This window comes from Canis lupus, chromosome X, assembly GCF_048164855.1.
Source record: "Canis lupus baileyi chromosome X, mCanLup2.hap1, whole genome shotgun sequence".
Classification (NCBI taxonomy): Eukaryota; Metazoa; Chordata; class Mammalia; order Carnivora; family Canidae; genus Canis; species Canis lupus.
Genome location: NC_132876.1, coordinates 48,271,519 through 48,293,011, shown reverse-complemented (window position 1 = coordinate 48,293,011; position 21,493 = coordinate 48,271,519). Strand labels below are relative to the sequence as shown.

Here is a 21,493-nt window from a genome sequence, read left to right as displayed (position 1 = left end):
CTTTCCTTTCCTTTCCTTTCCTTTCCTTTCCTTTCCTTTCCTTTCCTTTCCTTTCCTTTCAGAAGCAAACTGTCCAAAATGTTATTTTTCCAAATTTCCTGTGAGTTTCTTTGATTCAACCCCCAGCTTCCACCCAAGTCACTGTAGTAACTCATCCTTCTTCCCATGCACATCCACCACTTACTTCTGAGACCACTCAAGTTTCATCCCAGACTGAGTGGAGAAAGCATGGACCATTTCCTGCTGCTCCTGGGAGAGGGTAGGCATGGAGCTGAAGGTCTCTTGGTTGGAGAATGCACTCTGAGTCTCACCAGGGGTGGCATCTCTCACGAACAGCTCATCATTCACAATGCATAGACTGGAGGGAAAATGGGCCCTCAGACAAGTGGACGAATGTACAATCCCACATCTCCAACAATGATGCTGCTCCCACTGCCACTCAGCAACTAGGTTCCTTCCATATGCCTACTGTGCCTGCCCCCACACATCGATTCCTTGGCTGGTACCTCCAGCCCTCCCACAGAGCCCACCTTTGCAGGGACTGTCTACCAGCCTCACTAGGTGTGTACTCAACCTGCAAACCAGGGAAGATTCTACATTCACATTTATCCCTTACAATAGCCCAAAGGAATGGACAGTCTAATCCCCATTTTCCAAGGAAGACAATGAGTCACAGAGAGGTCATGTGACTTAACCAAGATGGCACATACCTAGTGAGTGCTATGGTCAAGAAGAGAACCCAGTCCTCTAACCACCAGACTAGACTGCTCCTTGGATCTACCTGTTGGCTTTCCACAATACTGAAAAAAACAAGATGTCTACTCCACCATGCTCCCACAACCCTGAGCCCAGGCTGGGATGAGCATTTCCACCTACAACATAGCGCTCACCTGGAATTGCTGGCAGGGGTAACGATGAAGGTCCGGGTGAAGGCACGAACAGAACCCTGAAACTTTCCTTCCACTTCAACAACAAACAACAATACCCCCTGAGAGTTGCACATGCTTCACATTCCCACGCCGTGTTCCCCACTCAGAGTCTGAATTGATACTCATGCTGAAGGGGACAATTGTTCACTGGGAGTCAGGGTGTCTGGTATGGGGATGGCAACAGTGGGAACAATCTGCTCCCAAGTGACAGGGCCTCTACTATGTGACAGGTGCTGTGACAACCACTTCACAAGTTTGTTCAATTCATTTTTCACAGCTGCCCAAGAGGGGGACATTATTAGCTCCATTTTGTAAATGAAGAAGCTTAGAGGTTAAGTAATCACCCCAAGTAGTTCTCAGAGTAAGGATCTGGAATGGCAGGCATGAAACTGCACAGACTGTGTCCCTAATGTCCAAGCTGTGTGGGACAGACAGGCATAGACCCAGGTCAGACCAGGATGGTTTGGGGGCAGAGTGGAGGCAGGAGAACACAGAGGGAATAGGAAGAGAAGGAAAGGGATCAGGGAAACTTGGAGAGTTCTGAGAGGGAGCCCAGCCAGTGGCGATGGAGCAGTGGGGCATCTGGGGAGGGGTTCCATGCACACTGACCTTCCTTGAACACCCCATTGACAGAGAAGCAGAGCATCTTCTCCTGAAAGGGAAGAGCACAGCTGCTAAGTCACTTAAACTTCCCATCCACCTGTGGCTTTCTGGGGCTGCCCTTGGGAGGGAGTGGGTGCTCACCGTCTGGAACCACATGTCCACCACGAGGGAGCTGAGGTCGTGCTGCGTTTTGGGCAGCACACAGAGGGAGCACACGATGTCACAGTTTGTATGCTTCAGCAGCTGAACACACTGGGCTATGGGGAGGGGTGTGGAAAAGCAAGCGAGGGTCGGGGTGGCCACACCCTGGGCCCTATAATTATCCCTTCACACCCCCTTTCCCTGCCCAGTCTTCCCCATCACACACGCACAGAGGTCCTTGAGCTTCTTCATATTCCTGCTTTCCTTGGAGTACTCACACAAGCTGCTTCTAGCAGAGAAAGAGGAACAGAAGGTGGTGGTCTGGCCAGTATGAATGTTTCTAAGGGCTTCCCTGTGGCTCCCCAGGAGACACAGGGCCCAAGGGCAGAGTCTGAGCTTTGGTACTCACGGGGCTGGGTCCTCAGGGTTGAAAGAAATGGCCAGGGAGAAGCAGGCCTCATCATGGTAGGCACCGAGGAGACCCTGACGGTCTCCAGAGTCGTAGATCAAGTAGTACCTGTGGGGGAGTAAAGAGGATAGTCTATCTCTGTGGTCTGGACCCCAAATGAGATTTCAAGACCCAGTCAGCAGTCCTGAGCTTGGGTGGCCTCACCCATACTGGCCCTCCCCTTCCTCAGATTCCCAGGGGTACTTACTGCTGCAGGAATTGCAAGACTAGACTCTTCAGTGTCTCAGATCCTTTGTAACTTTCCTGGAATCAAAAGACACTTGAGACTATGTGGCTGATAAAGCCTCCCTTGTAATACTCCAAACATTGATCATTTTCCCTCACCTTGCAGGGCTTTATCAAGCAGGGTGTGTCAGCATCAATGATAACTGGTGGTGGTAACTCCTGGCCATCCTGGAGAAGGGAAGAAGTCAGTAGTGGAGACCACAGAGGTGGTCCTGGATGCTTAAAGGAAAAGACAATCCCAAAAGAGGGTGAGAGTCAGAGGTCAGGTATGAAAAAGCACTGGAAATTACATGGACAAGATTACAGTGGGTGTTTTCATCATGAGGTCCTGGAAGTCTTTACTACTATATGCAACTTGTGTGTGTGTGTGTGCGTGTGTGTTTGGAAACTTTTCCAGAGAGCATATTGATGTGTTTTTCAGGAGTCCTGGTCCCCTAAAATGGATAAGGATCTGACACAAACATGTAATCTAGGCAAGACCCAAAAGGCTAGAGGGCAGGTGTGGAGGTAATCAATGTTAGTAAGAGACAATAATGAATGTAGGCACTTACCAGGCGTAACAGCTTGGGAAAACAATCCCTGATGGCACTGTCCAAAACCCAAAATAGAAAGAAGTGACTGATAGATCAGAGTTGTGAAGCCTCCCTCCTTCCCTTTCCCTCCCTCCCCTCCCTCTCTTTTCCACTGTGTAGCTCCCACCTAGACTGCCTTGAATCCTTTCTTCAGTGCCATAAGAAGCAACATATGGAGCCCAGGCTCCAGGGTTGCCTTCCCTTCCCTGCCTCCCTTCCTTCCTCCAAGTCCCCAGTGAAGGCTCCCAGAGAGAAGAGGGAATGGACTGGGAGCCCAGGGCTCTGCTACCTCACTAGGGGTCCAGCATTCTGCAGGACCATGACATCCACCCCCAGGGATGGCCCTGGATGCTGGGGCAAGGAGGTGAGTGAGGCAAGACCCAGGAGGCAGGGAGGAAGAGGGAAGGGGATGAAGACAGAAGAGGGAGTGAAGGTAGGAGGGGAGAGGTGGGAGAGACATAGGGGAACCAGAGACAAAGGAGGAAGAGAAAGCAAAGCAAAGGGAAGGGAAAGAAACTCTACCAGGGTGGTAGGGGTCAGGATGGAAGAGAGAAGGAGGAAAAGGCCCCATGGCTGCAGCCTTTTCCTTCACCTGCCCTGGCTGGCCCTGGCACCCAGATAGGAATGGAAAACATGCAGGTGTTGGGCTGGGGGCCCAGTGTATGCTGGTTGAAACTTTGCCACCTGTGTGAGCTCAGTCTGAGCTGGACATGGGGAACAAGGCAACCACGGGGGGCAGGAGACCTGCCCCAGAAAGAGTAGAGGGTCAAGCTCCAGGTCGGCATAGGGCTGAGGGTCTATGGCCCCCCCTTATGACCACTGCCTTCCCTCCTGATGGCCCCTGTGCACCTGTGCCTGTCTCGGTCGGTTCCTAGCCTGAGGTATTATACCTGTGCTGGGATACCCAGGGCTTCTCTGAAGGACCAGTTAGGTTGATGCAATGTGTGGAGGGAGGGGAGTGGGAAGTGCCTCTGAGAGGCCTGTCCTCCCATCTCCTCAAGCACCTCTGCCCTCTCTGCCTTCCATTCCTGCCTCAGGAAGCCCTCTGCTCACTGGCAGTCATCCACTTCTGGTTCCTTGACTCAGGGAACACTGGTATCTCCCAAGGAGGACCCCACTCCTGGCATTGGGTCAGAGAAATGGATGTCATGATGGCAGCCATTCATAGCCTCGGCCCTCAGCATGGGGCAGGAAAGCCACCATGGCAGCCTGAGATTAGAGGGGAAACCCTTCATGAGCAAAGGAAGGAGGTCCCCTCTCAGAACAAGGGAGGGAAGCCCCATCTCAGCAGGGAGTAGGAAGGCCTGTCTCAGCCTGAGGCTCTGGGCTGGAGGACCCTTCTCAGTCCAGGACACCAGCATCTGGCTCGAGGCTGGTCACTCCTGGTCCTGGAGAGGAGGAGGAGCCCTGCTTCCTGGAGCACACTCTTGGAGGGCATGCTAAAGAACACTGAATGCAGGGAGGTGGAAACAGACCCCACACCAGGAGAACAGGTGAGCAGGTCAGAGGAAGGAAACTCCTTACACGTGAGGGGCATAGAGAGAGAAGGTGGGGCCTATGGTCCTTCCAGAGGACCAGGGTTGCACATTCCTGAATATGTACATTCTCAGGAACAGCTCAGGCTCCCAGAGCCCAAAGGTCCCCAGGAAGGGCAACAGGGGTTCACACTGACCTTATGTAGGTGGGCTGGTCTGGAAAGGTGTCACACAAGGGGTTCCCTTCTAGCCAAAGCTCTTCAAGCTTCAGCCCTTTCATCTTGCTTAACTCCCACACCAAGTTCAGCTGAGAAATATGGGGAGGAAACTGGAAAGGAGTCCCAGAGAAAGAGAGACACACGGGGCCCCCTGCGCCCCCAGTCCCCGCCTTTCCACACAGGTACCTTCTCCTGCCTCCTGTCATCACTCTGATGAGCACTACCACCCACTATCAAACCCAACTTTGACCTGGCTCCCTCTTCCCACCTCATTTTTGGAGAGGTTCAAGACCTTGATTGTGGGGGCCATCTCTATAATGTCAGACAGGCCATCCAGCCCATACAGTTTGTTGTTGCTCAAGTTCAAGGACAACAGCTATTGGTGAAGAAGAGTTAGAGAGACAGTTACTGTCTAAGGCCTCAGAGACAAATCTGTTCTCCACCCCATGAGTTCCATCCCTTACCATTAATAACAGCACTGGGCCTCAGCCCTATGCCTCACCTCAGGGAAATTCTCTTCAATGATCTGCAGGGTGGCAGCCATGCAGTTTCTTCGGTTCAGGATTATATCTATATCATGGCCCACCAAGTCTTCAGGAAGCCGAGAGGAGGCAATCAGAAGGCTGAGAGAGGCCCATGGCCAGCCCCAACCCCTGCCCACATCACCATCCCTCAGTCTCCCTCCCAGGCAGATCCCTGTGCCCTCACCTGCCCTAGAATTACTGACATCAAGTATACCTGGGTCAAAACGGAGACTCTGGAGATCAAGAGCTTGCTGGGAGACATCATAGCGTTTGTTCATGGTCAGCTGCAGAGAGAGTTGGAGAGAGCCACTGGAAGACTCTGGCGGGGATAGGGAAATTGGGGGCTGGAGGAAGAAGAGGTGCGTCTGAGTGTGCACACACAATGGGCCTTGAGTCTGCATTACCTTTAGCTGCTCCATTTCTTCTGGCTCCAACTTGTACCTCACAGAGTAGGGTACGGTAGAGGGATTGACAAAGATAGATATCTGCAGGAAGGAGAGGTGGCGTAAGCACCAAGAACTTTCATTCCAAAGAAGAAGACCAGCCCCTGCCCTGTCCTTCTGCCACAGGACTAGGTAGAGGTAATGCCCTCAACCCATACCTTTCGGTTCTCATCGTCACAAATCCTGTAGCTGATATCCTTCAATGCAGAGGCAGTGCCAACATCCTGGACAAAGAATCGAGCTTGGTTTTTCACATAGTGAAACTGCAGGAGGGGAAGGCAACCATAATTTTGGAGGATAGAGTCTTCCTGCTCAGTGAGCTCCCCCACCCCCACCTCCCTGTGCCCACTCATCGGGCTTCACCATCCTCTCTTACATCCACTGGAATGAAGGGGACACTGCAGTGACTCTGGATTGAATTCATTAGCCATGCCTTGTCGTACTTTCTCCCATAGGGAATCTAAAGGTGAAAAGAAGGGATGGGAGTGAGGAGAGACAACATGGAATTAAAGCTGGAAAACAGACCCAGCAGCATTCTTGTCCGACCTTCTACTGAGCCATAGAGGGCCTCTAAAGAAGAGACCATGGCATTATTTCTCATTTTTGTGCCAAATATGGATTTCCTCAGCCTGCTTTCTCTCCGTTGGAAAGCTCTCCTCCAAATAATTGCCATAAGGTTCTTTAATGTGGTCTTCCTTTTTTTAAATTTTATTTATTTATTCATAAGAGACACAAAGAGAGAGGCAGAGATATAGGCAGAGAGAGAAGCAGGCTCCATGCAGGGAGCCCGACGTGGGACTCGATCCCAGGACTCCAGGATCACGCCCTGGGCCAAAGGCAGACGCTCAACCGCTGAGCCACCCAGGCGTCCTGTGGTCTTCCTTTTTAATAAGATTCCAGGATGGTCTATCTAATATGCAGACCTTGCCAAGACACTCACAGTGATCTTGAACCAGCTCCCTGAGGTTCCATCTTGTGTGTTCTCCCCCACTTCTTTCTTCAGAGTTTTTCTACCTTTCCACACAGTAATATGGATATGGCCTTCATTATGCCGTTTCACTCTCCTCTTGTTGCATCGGGTGCTATAGGGAGTGCTGTGGATGGGAAGTGGAGAGGAGGAGAGTGGCCATTAATGCTAAGAAAGGCTTCTTCTATACACCATCATCTCTCTGTCACCAGGACTACAATTAAGATTGCTTAACCATTATCCCACTTCTAGCATTCTTCAGTTTTCCAGTGAGAGAAGACAACGAAGACCAGGGAGAGTGAAAGAGTCGCAGAGTCCCAGGGGCTGCTACATGCAAACCAGGCTGCCTGTTCACTTACTGTCTTACTTGGGGGTCCTCCTGGACATTCCCCATTGACACAGTTTCATCATCCTCCTGGAGGTGTGAAGGTTGCGGCTCATATCCACCATGTTCATAATGAGGGTCCCTCTTGCCAAAATTACCTCGGAAAGAACTCCAAACCTTCTTTCTTCCTTGAGATGAACTACCATCATCATTGTTTTCTCAAAAGGGGAACAAAAATACAAGATTGAAAATACATCAGTGGTCTATTCACCATGTACCACGTTCTAGGCTAACACCATTTAGGTGAGCAAAGTGTCAACCTGCCCTAAGGGTCCAATCCTCTAAACCCAAAAAGGAAACTCCTCTGCTTGTCCGGATAGGAGAGCCTTGTTTGACAGATGGCACTATCAGGGAAAGAATCTTGGAGGATAGGGAGGAAACTGTATTGAACCTTTTAAAGAATGAAGCAGGATTGATATATCAATATCATCTATCTATCTATCTATCTATCTATCTATCTATCTATCATCTATCTATCTATCATCTATCTATGCATCATCCATGGGTTAGATTGGAAACCAGCCATACACCAGGAAGGCATCTGAATTGTACCTTCTCTCAGACCTGTCTAAAAACCACACCAATCCCAGGGAGGCAATCTCTCTCATGCTTTCCAAATACAATCAGCCACCAAACTGATCCCACCAATGATCAGCAGGCTGTACTTCCTTTGCTGGTGTAGTACAAGCTTTAACGTCAGGTGGGACTGAAGTAACAGCTTCCTAAGTTGGCCCCCCTCCCCCCAGCCTTGCTGTCAACAATACTCAGTTTGAAATATCCAGAGGGAGCTTTCTTTTTTGCCCAGCCTGAAATGCCTTTCAGCTGAGGAGACCACGCTTCCTAACCTCAGCTCCTCTGTAACAAGGGTCTGAATGACAAACTGGGATGAAATGTCAACTACCATTTCCAAGTGTGTAGGGATTCTTCTTTTTTCTCTCTATTGCTGGTTTCTAATTTGGGTCCATATTGTGATTTCAATTACTTTAAAATTGGCTGCGGTTTGTTCAATGGTCCAGGAGGTGATCTGGCTTGATGAATATTACATAGCTATCGCGGGGGGGGGGGGGGATGTATTCTGCTGTCGTTGGGTGGAGTGCTCTATTTACATCATGTAGATCCAGTTGGTTTATTGTGTTATTCAGATCTCCTATATCCTTGCTGGTTTTGTCTCCAGCAATTTTATCCCTTGCCAAGGAGGGTGGTGTTGATGGCCCCAACTGTAATTATGGACGTGGTTATTTCTCCTTTCAGCTCTATCAGTTTTTGCTTCATGTACTTTGATGCTCTGTTGTTTGGTGCATACACATTTAGGATCATTAATTATGACTCCCCAGTAGATTGATCCTTTGATCATTATGTAATGCCTCTTTCCGTCTCTTATCAATTTTCTTTGCTCTGACATCTGCTTTCTTGGATATTGTAGCCACAGGTATACTTAGACAGTGTCTTGGTGATATTTTGCCTGATATTCACTCCTACGGGTTTCATTGATGTTCACCATCCCCCCTCAAATACTCCCTGCCAACCTATATAATCCACCACGTGGAAAGATTTGGAAGTTTCCTGGCATCTACTGAAATAGGAGTCCCAATTCTCTCTCCCACAGTGGATTCACTGAGGGTATTTTATTTTTACCACATTCAACTGAAACAGTGTACCAGCAGAAAATAATACTAGTGGTTTGGGCCGGCAGTGGGGGGAGTATTAAGGTAACTAGACTGGCAGAAACCAGTTTCCTTTTGGGTTCTAATATTTAAGCCTCTCTCAGTTTGTGTGTTGTACATTTTGTACCTTAATTACTCCATGTTGTCTCAGGGTACACTTATGAGTAAAAATCTGTTCACTGCTGATTGCTCCGTGATGTAGTGAGGACAACCAGGCCTCAGATTAACTCCTCTGAGGAGTCATTGCTTTCACTGTGTGGCCTTGCTGTCAGGACCATCCTGCTACTCACAACCTTTGAGACCTTCCCTGTGTGGCCCTGGAAGTGGAATTAAACATGGATAGAGCATTTGACCCAGAAATGCCAATGGCTCAGTCCTCAAAACTTAAAAGTGGCCTGGAGAGCTCTCTCTGTCATACTCCACATCCAACTGATCAGGAAATTCTCTCACCCCCTCTCTCCAGTACCTCCAGAATCTAACCACTTCTCACGACTGCCATTATTAGCAACCACCCTGGCCAGGACACCAATGTCTATCTCCTGGATTATATATACTGCCTTCCAACTGGTCCCTTTGCTTTCATCCTTGCTCCTTTGCTGTCTGTCTGCAGAGCATAACTCAAATCATTTCACTCCTCTGCTCAAAATGATGTAACAATGGTTTGAAGCCCATCAACATGTTAAAAGGCCATGAGTTCATAATAATTCTAAACAACAATAACCACCACAAAGAGGAACCTTATTAGAGGAGAATGCCAGGAAACCACGTGGTCTTCATGAAAATCCACCAATGAAAGGAAAAAACTCAAATATTAAAAGGAGGAATAACAGCCTGAAGTCAACATAAGGTGTACAGTGGCACCAGAGTCATTTTTGAGAACTGACATCACTTCAGAGATAACGCTGGCAAAGGGAAAGTGTTAAAACTGAGCCAGCTAACAGCTACAGCAATCCCCAGACCAACCAGCTACACTGGGTGTCTAAAGAAGGCCAGAGGCCTCTCTCATCAAGGAGATTCAGACAGGAGCCATCTCAAGCATAGGCTCATTTTGGGAATCTCACAAGAGAGTGGGCATGAGATTAAATAGACAGACCACGTGCGCACAGGTGTGTGCACGCACACGTATCTCACTTACTGAAGGTTTGCATCTCAGCACGATCCCTGTCTCACCGTTGTTCTGCCAAAATCGAAAGCAACAACAGGAGTATCGGAAATCAGCTGGCGCCTCTCACCCAGGCTGCCTGAGTTGCCCTTCAGGCTCCACCACACAGTATTAACTGATCAATCCTCCCACAAAGAAATGGTCATGAGTATCCTTTATGACATCATGCGTGTTCACATGGCTACTTCCTGTGTCCTGTCCGTTTGGAATTCTGCCTACATCATTGCTATGCTGCTGAGTACATGGCAATGGCATCCCTGCTATGGTAAGGAAAGAACAGGGTGAGAAGTAAATCAACAGTTGCCCAGCGGCAACCAACATTTGTTAATGTGTTCCTCCAGCTAGTGTGCTGGTTCTCTTTTAATGGGGAACTTTCAGATCTCAAGGACAGATTTCTCTGAGCATACCAGGGATGATGTTTTATGACCAGGAGCCAGTCACTCCTGCTTGGGCGGATCCAGGCGCCTTGGACCAAGTGGAGATACCGGTCTTGGACTAGATGGGAAACCTGTTTGGATCACGGCGTTTGCAGATTAGGAGTCACTTTGAGCTGGCAGTGCCTGGCATATAATGGGGCCTAATTCGTATCTGTTTCAATGAATGTAGGCAATGTAGACTTGGGATCAACAAAGCCACTTTTGAGAACCTATACATCTCAACCATTTCTACCCACATCTATTTATTCCAGAAAATACACTGGGCTGCCGAACTGTTTCATAACCTGCTTGTAAAACTAGCATGTGTTGAATTTGTCTTTTGCAAATTTAGCATGTTTCACTAGTGTCCAGTTAGAAATAGAGCTAATTACCCCCCTCTTGATTAATGCTAAAACTACTGCTTCTCTGATCTGAGGAAGGGAGGCTATTGCAAACTGGTGATGGAAATGAGAAGAGGCTTTCCTTAAATCCAGCAGATATAGCTTCCTGGGTGTCTGGTATGTGTAGGAAGAAGGTTCTGGACCTACATGCATGTTTGCGGGTGCTCAGCTTTGTGACAGCAGTATCGTCCTTGTCTCAGGGGAAGGTAAGAGCGTGTGCATGAACGTGTGTGTGTGCATGAGCATGTGTTAATATTATCTGTTTTACATTTGAATGATTAGGTTACAGATACATGTATTTTGAATCATGTTGGAAAGTGCATTGCCACGCAAAACTGGACCCTCATGTACATTTTGTTTTCATGTATTATGTATTATATATGGCCAATTTTTGTTTCTTGTTTTTAATATGCCCTTTTTATTTTATTTTATTTTATTTTATTTTACATCTTGGCATTTTAATATTTGAATTAATTTGAGAATTCTCTATACAAGGTTTTCCTAATGGTGGAGGCCAAATTACCCAGGGGAGCACAGCTTGAGATTTAGGGCAGTCCCAAGATTTGAGTCTGTGCTCTACAGCTTCCCAGAAAAAGCACATAGATATTTTAAATTATAAGAGAGAATTTCCTAAGGATATTTACACTAATAGTATACTTCTCCATTAACAGTGCAGAAGAGTCTAATTTCCTACAGCATGCTTAACCATTAAAAAGTCATTCTTATGCTTTGACCCAGACATTGCACTTTTAAAACTTATGATACAAAATATTTTCTGCTGAAATATATACCTATAAGAATATGCCAGTGCTTTTTTCCCTTTTTTACCCCATTTTTATTGAGGTATAATTGACATGCCCTGTGTATGTTTAAGGAATACAGTACAATGATTCCACTTACATAAATGATTACCACGATTACTTTAATTAAAATCCATCATCTCATATAGATGCAAAAATAAAATAAATGAAAAAGACATAAAAGCTTTCTATTTGTGATGAGAACTCTTAGGATTTACTCTCTGAACACCTCCCAAATATGCCATAAAGCAGTATTAACTATGATCATCATGTTGTACCTCACATCCCTAATACTTATTTCTCTTATGACTGGAAGTTCATACTTTTATAAAAGTTTTCATTTTAACTCCAGTTAGTTAACACACAGCATTATATCAGTTTCAGATGTGCAATATATAGTAGTTCGACAGTTCCATACATCACCCAGTGCTCATCACGACAAGTGCACTCCCCATCACTATTTCACGCCCCGCCCCACCCCACTCACTTCCCCTGTGGTAATCATCAGATGGGTCTCTATAGTTAAGAGTCTGTTTCTCTCTCTCTCTCTCTCTCTCTCTCTCTCTCTCTCTCTCTCTCTCTCCCCCATCTCTGTCTTGCTCTCTCTCTCCCTCTCATTATTTTTCCTTTGCTTATTTCTTTTATTCCCTAAATTCCACATATAAGTGAAATCATATGGTATTTGCCTTTCTCTGGTTGACTTTTTTCGCTTAGCAATATACTCTCTAGCTCCATCCATGTTGTTGCAAATGGCAAGACTTTGCTCCTCTTTACAGGCTCTTTGACACAGAAAGACAATGGGACCAGAGAGTGGCTGATTTGACAGAAGGAGAGTAAAAATGATTGTTCCTAGAATCCTAGAATCAAGGATAGATAGGAAAGAAGGGACATGGTTTCCTGACATGTGGAGCAAAAAAGGCCAAGGAATGGACGTATGGGCCAGAAAGATGAGGTGACCGCTGGGAAGAGAATGAAACAGAAGTGGAGAAAGCCTCCGAGGACCTGGATGCATCCTGGCAATATGCACCCCTCTGGAAACCGTCCTTTCTTTCCACGTATATCCTGTGTGTCTTCATCTTCAAGTTGGACACCAGAGAAACAGTTCTCACACAGTCTTAGGAAGGAGAGACAGTATGGGGAACAGTGTGCAACAATGGGTTTCTTGGACAGAGGGCTGGAGTTCGGGTCACGTTGGTCCCAGACACCACATCCAACATTGCCCACTGGACTCTGAGTCCCGTCCCAGTGCTCATTTCAGCCCTAACACAGAGTCACACATTATTGGTTAAGGGCATAGGATTCGAGGTCAGATCAACCAGGGTTTGAATCATGGTCCTAAATTCTGTGGTCCAGGGTAAGTAACTCTGACTTCATGGTGACTCACCTTATCGTTTCCCTTACGTTGAGGATAGTGACCGTTTCTACCTCATGAAAAAATTGTGAGAATTGAGCTAATATCTGGCAATACAGGCAAAGCCCTTGGAGAAGTGCCTGTGATCTAATAAGCACTACAAATAAGTTCGTTATTACTCGGTCAGGAACCTTAGTACAATAGCTGAGGTTTAGTAAGGGATGAATGTGTGTTCATCGCATTTGCTGTTACAAGAAGGCAGACAGATGGGCGTGTGGGGGCAGGTTGCAGTGTTAGCTACTCGCGTATTTTATACAGTGGCGATGGTTAAACAAGGCAGCCCTGGTGGGAAATAACCTAATATACCGATTAAGGGAACCAAACTTAAAAGATCACAGACTGAAACAGGCATATGGAAGGAATAAATGGGGAGCTTAAATTCCCATTTCCAAAATTTGGACAAAGAAACCCATTATTGTTCAAGAAATGGTTCAGGCTTGAATGGTAGGTTACAAAAAGCAAGATAGAATATTCCTCGCACTACATGATAACAACCTGAAAAGAAAAGAAGTCGGTATATAAAACTGTATATTACAGTACGGTTCCTCAGAAGAAGATATTAACAAATGTTTATGTTTTTTAAGTGCAAATATAAACATAAATAATTCAGGTTAAAAGAACATGTGATAATGTCAGTCGTATTTATAAATGATTGGTTTGAATGCATAATAGTTATGCTTTCATATCTATTTTTTACTTGCATAAAGAGATGTTTGTGTCTGGTTGGGGGTTTTGCCAGGAGCTGGGGGTGGGGAGTGGTGGGAAGCATTATTCCTACTGACTCATTATGTAGCACAATAGGGAGCTGTTGATCATTACAAGCAGGTGTGAGTACTTCTCACTGATTAATAAGCTGTATCACTTTTGGCATTTTACCCAATTTCTCCTGATTCCAGCTCCTTATATGTAAAACTTGGAGATTATGTCTAACCACCACCTTTTCCTGATGTGGAATATGTATACCACACCCCAAAAGGTTCCCAGTTGGTGGAGGGTAGAGCACACTTCTCCAGAGGTGGAACCTTTATCCAAGCACCCATACCTTTTGTCTGCACCCGCTCTTTGCCCGCCCCACTTCAGCCGCACGGCCCTTGAGACTTCGCAGAATTTGCCCACTTTTCTGGTATGACTAATTCTGATGGCCAAGAATAAAGGACATGGATGTGCAGCTTATACCTTTAATATTGAGGTAGTTAGATTTGGCAGAGGTGAAAAGTTACCTGATGTAGCAATGAAACCACCTACACTATTTCCCGATACAGATTATAAACCAGTGCCACTGAAAACAGGAAACTCTGAAGATAACATGTTGGCCTTGAAACAGGAGTTGAGAGATGCTATGAAAAGAATGCCTTATCATATAGAAATTCCTGAAGAAAAACAAGGTATTGAAACATACAGTAAAAGATATATGAAGGTGTACAAAGAGGAGAGGATACCAGATTGGAGAAACCAAAAATGAAGCCTAAAGCCAGCAGAAGGAAACAAATAATAAATATTAGAGCAGAAAATAATAATATAGAAACTAAAAAACAAAACAATAGAACAGATCAATGAAACCAGGAGTTGGTTCTTTGAAAATATATTAACATTGATAATCTTCCAGACAGACTTATCAATAACAAAAAATACCCAAATAAATAAAATCACAAATGAGAGAAGAGAAATAACAATGAACACCACAGAAATAGAAACAATTATAAGAGGATATTATGAAAAACTATGTGCCAACAAATTGGACAATCTGGAAGAAATGGATAAATTCCTAGAAGCATATAAACTACTAAAACTGAAACAGGAAGAAATAGAAAACTCGAGCAGACCAATAACCAACAAATAAATGGAATCAGTAATCAAAAATCTCCCAACAGACAAAATTCAGGGCCAGATGGCCTCATAGGCAAATTCTACCAAACATTTGAAGAAAAGTTAATACCTATTCTTCTCAGACTATTCCAAAAAACAGAAAATGAAGGAAAACTTCCAAGTTTGTTCTGTGAGGGCAACAGTACCCTGATACGAAAATCAGATAAAGACTCCACCAAAAAAGGGAACTACGAGCTAATATCCCTGATGAACAACGCATAGCAGAAAAAAGTTGAGCAATAAAGAGTGTTGTATCAAGTACCAGGACTACTAGGGATTTCTACATTCAAAGCCACGAAGGCTGCAGAACACAATGGAAAAAACTTTAGACCTAAATATACATTTTTGAATAATGTGAATGATAGCTGAAGACTTGTTTGGCTTAAAGGAGCTACCATGGGAAGTGTTAATAATTTCTTTCTCTCCTTAAAGGTCACCTTTCCTGGGGCCCACACACCACAATTCTGCATAGCCCTATATCTAAGCTTCTAGGCCTGGGACAGAATTTTTTCTCAACCATCTTCACCACCAAGTGGGTGGGTTGTTTGTTTACATTATGGGCATGATATAGACACCAAGGGAATTTATAACCAGCTGTGTGACCCTGAAAAAGCTTTTTACTATCACAAACTTATTTAGAAAATTAAGGTGAAGTTAAAAACATTTTATCTATCCACCCCAAAAGGTCACACATAAAGAAAAGTAAATTATTAGAAATTTTTTCCACTTATATTTGGAAAGTTTAGAACATGTTTTATAGGCAAATTATTTTTTAATATTTATTTATTTATTTATTTATTTATTTATTTATTTATTTATTTATTTATTTATTCATGAGAGACCCAGACTGAGAGTGGCAGAGACACAGGCAGAGGGAGAAGCAGGCTGCTCACAGGGAGCCCAATGTGGGACTCGATCCTGGACTCTGGGATCATGACCTGAGCTGAAGGCAGGTGCCCAACTGCTGAGCCACCCAGGCGTCTGACAAATTCTTATCATATAAATATATCTGATATATCTGATTACTGAAAAGTGTTGTTCAAAGTATACAGTGAAGTAATTCAGGGGAGAATTATGTACCACAATAAAAAATATAAAGATTAAAATACAAAAAGCCATGAGGTAAATAATGAAAAAGAGAATTGAAGAACAGTATATATTTAGGTATATAGATCCAAATTTTAAGTGAGAGTATATATATTCACGCTAGCCTACCTATATATATTATTATACACATGGAAATATATCTAGAGAATAAAGTCTGAATTATCAAGAGTAGACATCTTACTATGCAACAGGATAAAGGAAAAATACAAGAAAATTTGCTATAATAAATACATATTTCTCCTCTGCATGTATTTTTGGAATAAATTTCTTAATTTTGAAGTCATCAAAAATAACTGACAAAATTTTGGTAACTAGATATATTCTTGTTTGATAATTTCATTACAAAAACAACATTGTAGAAAGATATTTCTGGATATTAAAAGATGATAAACACAAAGTATGTATGTTTCATATGGGTGTGTGTGTATATACACACATATTTATTTATATTGACATTTTCTCTGTGTGTGCGTGTCTCATGTACATATACAACCATCACTTTTTTGACACCAGTGGTCGTGACCTCCAATTTCTAAATTTTCTTTGACAAAATTATTTGAGCAATGAAACAATTTGCTACATGCTTATTTTTGCAGGTGCTGAAAGAATATGTGAAATGAAATTATGATAAAATCTTAACTTTCTTCTCTATCATGTCAAAGATAAATATAGTGAAAATTGTATCACAGTCTGCTGAGAAGGCTAATGACTATTATAGGCTTGGGATCAAAGCAAAGATGGCACAAACACAATTTCTGTTAAGTCAGTAAAATATTCTCTGTTGTCTGAAAACATATAAAGCATAAATAAGAAAATATAAATCATAATCAATCCCCTTCTCAGCAATAATCATTCTGTGGCAAGTTCCTGAAAGGCTGTGGTATGCAGGGACAAGCCCAGTACAGACATGAGAAAAAAGACCTGAGTGACAAATATGAAATCATGAATCTGCTTCTTTTTTATTGAAGTGTATTTAATAGACAATGTTACATTAGTTTCAGATGTACAACATAATAATTTGACAAGTGTATACCTTATGCTATACTCACCACAACCTTAGATGCACCATACAACACTATTACAATACCATTGACTGTACTTCCTATGGAGTACCTTTTATCCTCGTGATTTATTCATTTCATAACTTAAAGACTGTATTTCCCACTCCCTTTAACCCACTTTTGCCCATACCCTTACTCTTCTCCCCTCCAGCAACCATCAATTTGTTCTCTTATTTATGGGTTTCTTTTTGCTCGATTGTTTTGTTTTTTGTATTTCACATATAAGTGAAATAAGATAGTATTTGTCTTTCTCTCTCTGACTTACTTCACTTAGTATAATACCCTCTGTGTATATCCTTGTCTTAAGTAGCAAAATATCATTTTTATAACTGAGTAATATTCCATTGTATACATATACCACTTCTTCATCCATTCATCTATCGATGGATTTTGGGTTGCTTCCATATCTTGGCTATTGTAAATACTGTTGCAATAAATATTGGGATACATAAATCTCAAATTAGCATTTTTTTAGTAAATACTAAGTAGTGGAATTAATCATATGATATTTCTGTGTTTAATTTCTTGAGGAACCTCCATACTATTTTATATTGTGGCTGCACAAATTTACATTCCCACCAAGAGTGCCCAAGGGTTCCTTTTCCCCCACATCCTTGCCAACACTTGTTATATCTTGTATTTTTGGTTCTAGCCATTCTGACAAGTATAAAAATGATACTGTGATTTTGATTTGCATTTCTCTGATGAATAATGTTGAACATCTTTTCATGTATCTGCCATCTGTTTGTCTTTGGAAAAATGTCTATTCAGGTCCTCTATCCATTTTTAAATCAGATTATTTTTCTCTGGTGTTGAGTTGTAAAAAATCCTTATATATTTTGGGTATTAACCCCTTATCAGATATATCATCTGTAAATATCTTCTCCCATTCTGTAGGTTGCCTTTTTTGTTTTGTTGGTTTCCTTCACTATGCAAAAGCCTTTCATTTTGTTGTAGTCCCAATAGCTTATTTTTGCTTCTGTTTCTTTTGCCAAAGGAGACATATCTAGAAAAATTTTTATAGCTGATGTCAAAGAGATTGCTGGCTGTGTTTTCTTCTAGGAATTTTATGGTTTCACATCTCACACTTAGGTCTTCAATCTATTTTACGTTTATTTTTTATATGGTATGAGAAAGTGGTCCAGTTTTATTCTTCTGCATGTCGCTACCCGTTTTTCCGACACCATTAATTAGAGACTTTTTCCCATAATCTTGCCTCCTTTTTCATAAATCGACCATAAAAATGTGGGTTTATTTCTGGGCTCTCTATTCTGTTCTATTGATCAATGTGTCTGTTTTTGTGCCAGTGCCATACTGTTTTGATTACTATATCTTTTAGTATATTTTGAAATCCAGGATTGTGATACTCCCAGTTTTGTCCTTGTTTTTCAAGATTACTTTAGCTATTCAGGGCATTTTGTTGTTTCATACAAATTTTAGTATTATTTGTTCTAGTTCTGTGAAAAATGCTGTTGGCATTTTTAAAATATTTTATTTATTTATTCATGAGAGACACACAGAGAGAGGCAGAGACACAGGCAGAGGGAGAAGCAGGCTCCATGCAGGGAGCCCAATGTGGGACTCGATCCTGGGTCTCCAGGATCATGCCCCGAGCTGAAGGTGCTAAACCACAGAGCCACCCGGGCTGCCCTGCTGTTGGTATTTTGAAAGAGATTCCATTGAACTTGAAGATTGCTTTGGGTAATATGAACATTTTAACAATATTAATTCTTTCTGTCGATGGGCATGAGTATCTTTCCACTTGTGTCACTTTTTTATTTCTTTCAACAATATTTTATCGTTTTCAGAGTAGGGTCTTCAAGTTCCTTGGTTTAGTTTATTCCTAGATATTTTATTCTTTTTTGGTGCAATTGTAAATTGAATTGTTTCCTTAATTTCTCTTTCTGCTGCTTTGTTACTAGAGTATATAAATGCAACCAACTTCTATGTATTAATTTTATATACTACAATTTTGCTGAGTTCATTTATTATTTCTGATGGCTTTCTGGTGGAGTTTTTAGAATTTTCTACATATAGTCTCATGTCATCTGCAAATAGTGACAATTTTACTTCTTCCTTTCCAATTTGGATTTTTTTTTCTTGTCTGATTGTTGTAGCTAGGGCTTCTAGTGTTATGTTGAATAAAAGTGGTGAGAGTAGATATCCTTGTCTTGTTCCTGATCCTCCTCCTCAGTTTTTCACCATAGAGTATGATTTAAGCTGGTGATTTGTCATATTTTTCTTTTATTATGTTGAGGTATGTTCCTTTGAAACCCACTTTGTTGAGAGTTTAAGAACAGATGTTGAATTTTGTCAAATGTTTTTTGTGAGTCTATTGAGAAGATCTTATGATTTTTATCCTTCATTTTATTAAGGTGATATATCAGTTTGGTTGATTTGCAAATAGTGAACCATCCTTGTATCCCAGGAATGAACCCCACTTGATTGTGGTGAATGCCCCTTTTATTTTTTTTAATGATTTATTTATTTATCTGAGAGAGAGAAAGAGAAGGAAAACCTGAGGGTAGGAAGAGTGAGATGGAGAGAGATTCTCAAGCAGATTCCTTGCTGAAATTGCACTGCTGGGGATTTACCCCAAAGATACAGATGCAGTGAAACACCGGGACACCTGCACCCCGATGTTTATAGCAGCAATGTCCACAATAGCCAAACTGTGGAAGGAGCCTCGGTGTCCATCGAAAGATGAATGGATAAAGAAGATGTGGTTTATGTATACAATGGAATATTACTCAGCCATTAGAAACGACAAATACCCAGCATTTGCTTCAACGTGGATGGAACTGGAGGGTATTATGCTGAGTGAAATAAGTCAATCGGAGGACAAACATTATATGGTCTCATTCATTTGGGGAATATAAAAAATAGTGAAAGGGAATAAAGGGGAAAGGAGAAAAAAATGAGTGGGAAATATCAGAAAGGGAGACAGAACATGAAAGACTCCTAACTCTGGGAAACGAACTAGGGGTGGTGGAAGGGGAGGAGGGCGGGGGGGGGGGTGACTGGGTGATGGGCACTGAGGTGGGCACTTGATGGGATGAGCACTGAGTGTTATTCTATATGTTGGCAAATTGAACACCAATAAAAAATAAATTTATATATAAAAAAAAGATTCCTTGCTGAGTGCAGAGCCTGATGCGGGGCTTGACCCTGAGATCGTGACCTGAGTTGAAAGCAAGAGTCAGATACTTTAACTGACTGTGCCACCCAGGCACCCCTTAATGCTCCTCTTAATGTATTGCTGAAAGTAGTTTGATAATTTTGTTGATGGTTTTGCATCTATGTCCATCATAAAACTAATCTGCTTCTTTGTGGATGAAATTTGTCATTTGATCTCCTTTGATCTTTATCATATCTTTCACAGTATGTATTATTATCATAGTATTTCCTACAAAGAAGATAAAAATAAAAGTAAATTATTCACTTGCCACAGGGCATAGTACCAGGAAAAATCAGAGCAGGAAGTCAAGATCCACACTTACCCTATAGCTCAAGTTGTGTTTCACTGACTTCTGGAGCCTCCACTGTTTGGGGATGCTCTCCAACATTGATCAAGCCACAGATTGGAGTTCTGTGACTTCTAGGCATTCTTCATTAACTTTTTAAATATTGAATCATATTATTTCCTTAATCATAAAAATCTATTAAATTTTTAAAACTTTTTGCTTGAAAAAATATTAGAAGGAATATGAAAATCTGAGAAGAAAAACTGGCATATATGTTATTGGCAAAAGATTAATATCCTTCATATGAAAAGACAAAATTGATGTAGAAAGACAAAATTACAACAACTTAGAATACTCATTAAAAGCAACAAACGTGCTAAGTAAAAGCATGAAAATGTTCTTAGCTACAATAATTACAGTAATCTTAGTGCAGAACTTGGAATAATATGAAATGATAAAATAAATTTTCAAAATTTGAAACACTGGGATACAGAATATACTATTTTTTAGGAGAAAGGAATATTAAAAACAGGCCCTTATCATATGCTGTGATTTTTTTCCACTTCACATTTTTATAATTTTGTTTCACTTGGAATAATCCACTAGAATTTAAAATGTTTTATATCATTTGTATAAAATTTAAAGTGTTTATATCCTTTTAGGAATCTATGGCATAGAGGGAACCCCAGGTTGCTGATGAAGGCCCATCCAAAAATGGGCTCCTTTAGAATCTCTCCTTATGTATGGTATCCTTGTCCCCACTGACTCTGCTGCCAGGGCTTGCAGTTAACACTTTTCCCAGTGTGATGCTGAGAAAGTCAATGTGAAGGGTTCTGTGCAGAGGTTGACACTCAAATATGTAGACATAGCTCGATACTTGTATGTTTCTTCGGCTCAAATGCTCTATCTTCACACACACACACACACACCCTTTGTGTGCCTCTTGAGTTTGGAATTCATTTCATAACCTTAGTATGATTTGTAGTCAGCAAATGTCATACCTTTATTGCCTTGTGTGCAAGATGAATCTCTTCTGTATATTCACTGAAACTAAATTTCCTATCAGCACTATTCTAGGATACTCAGTTTATGCCTCCCTTATAGACACACAAACATAGCTAGAGAGACAGAGAGACAAAAGATGTAGTGCTTGATGAAAGTAGGGGTGCAATAATAGTGGTCCAGATAGC

The 21,493-nt window shown here is 42.5% G+C and overlaps 1 protein-coding gene across 9 annotated transcripts; it reads right to left on the bottom strand.

The window, feature by feature from the left end:
* Nucleotides 1-153: 153 nt before the first annotated feature.
* Nucleotides 154-9,920, bottom strand: LOC140627304 (nuclear RNA export factor 2-like). 9 transcript variants are annotated; one of them, XM_072815451.1, is made up of 20 exons: nt 9,751-9,920; nt 6,926-7,109; nt 6,540-6,693; nt 5,976-6,059; nt 5,758-5,862; nt 5,561-5,641; nt 5,371-5,440; nt 5,135-5,223; nt 4,901-5,008; nt 4,612-4,742; nt 2,919-2,955; nt 2,467-2,586; nt 2,330-2,385; nt 2,083-2,190; nt 1,904-1,962; nt 1,674-1,789; nt 1,539-1,581; nt 891-963; nt 711-800; nt 154-358 (listed from the first exon to the last, which is right to left on the bottom strand). In XM_072815451.1, exons 1-20 carry the CDS (start codon nt 9,761-9,763, stop codon nt 181-183), a joined length of 1,899 nt encoding a protein of 632 aa, XP_072671552.1. In that variant the 5' UTR covers nt 9,764-9,920; the 3' UTR covers nt 154-180. The 9 variants fall into 9 exon arrangements, with proteins under 9 accessions (XP_072671552.1, XP_072671555.1, XP_072671554.1 ...); XM_072815454.1 differs by having other exon boundaries at nt 2,467-2,535; XM_072815453.1 differs by having other exon boundaries at nt 4,612-4,721; nt 4,925-5,008.
* Nucleotides 9,921-21,493: the final 11,573 nt, after the last annotated feature.

What these genes read in the sequence shown, in the direction of transcription:
- LOC140627304 (XM_072815451.1), bottom strand. An exon ending in TCCCCTTCATTCCAGTGGAT is followed by an intron (nt 5,863 to 5,975) that starts GTAAGAGAGGAT and finishes CCCCTCCTGCAG; the next exon opens with TTTCACTATGTGAAAAACCA. An exon ending in TTGAAGAGAATTTCCCTGAG is followed by an intron (nt 5,009 to 5,134) that starts GTGAGGCATAGG and finishes CTTCACCAATAG; the next exon opens with CTGTTGTCCTTGAACTTGAG.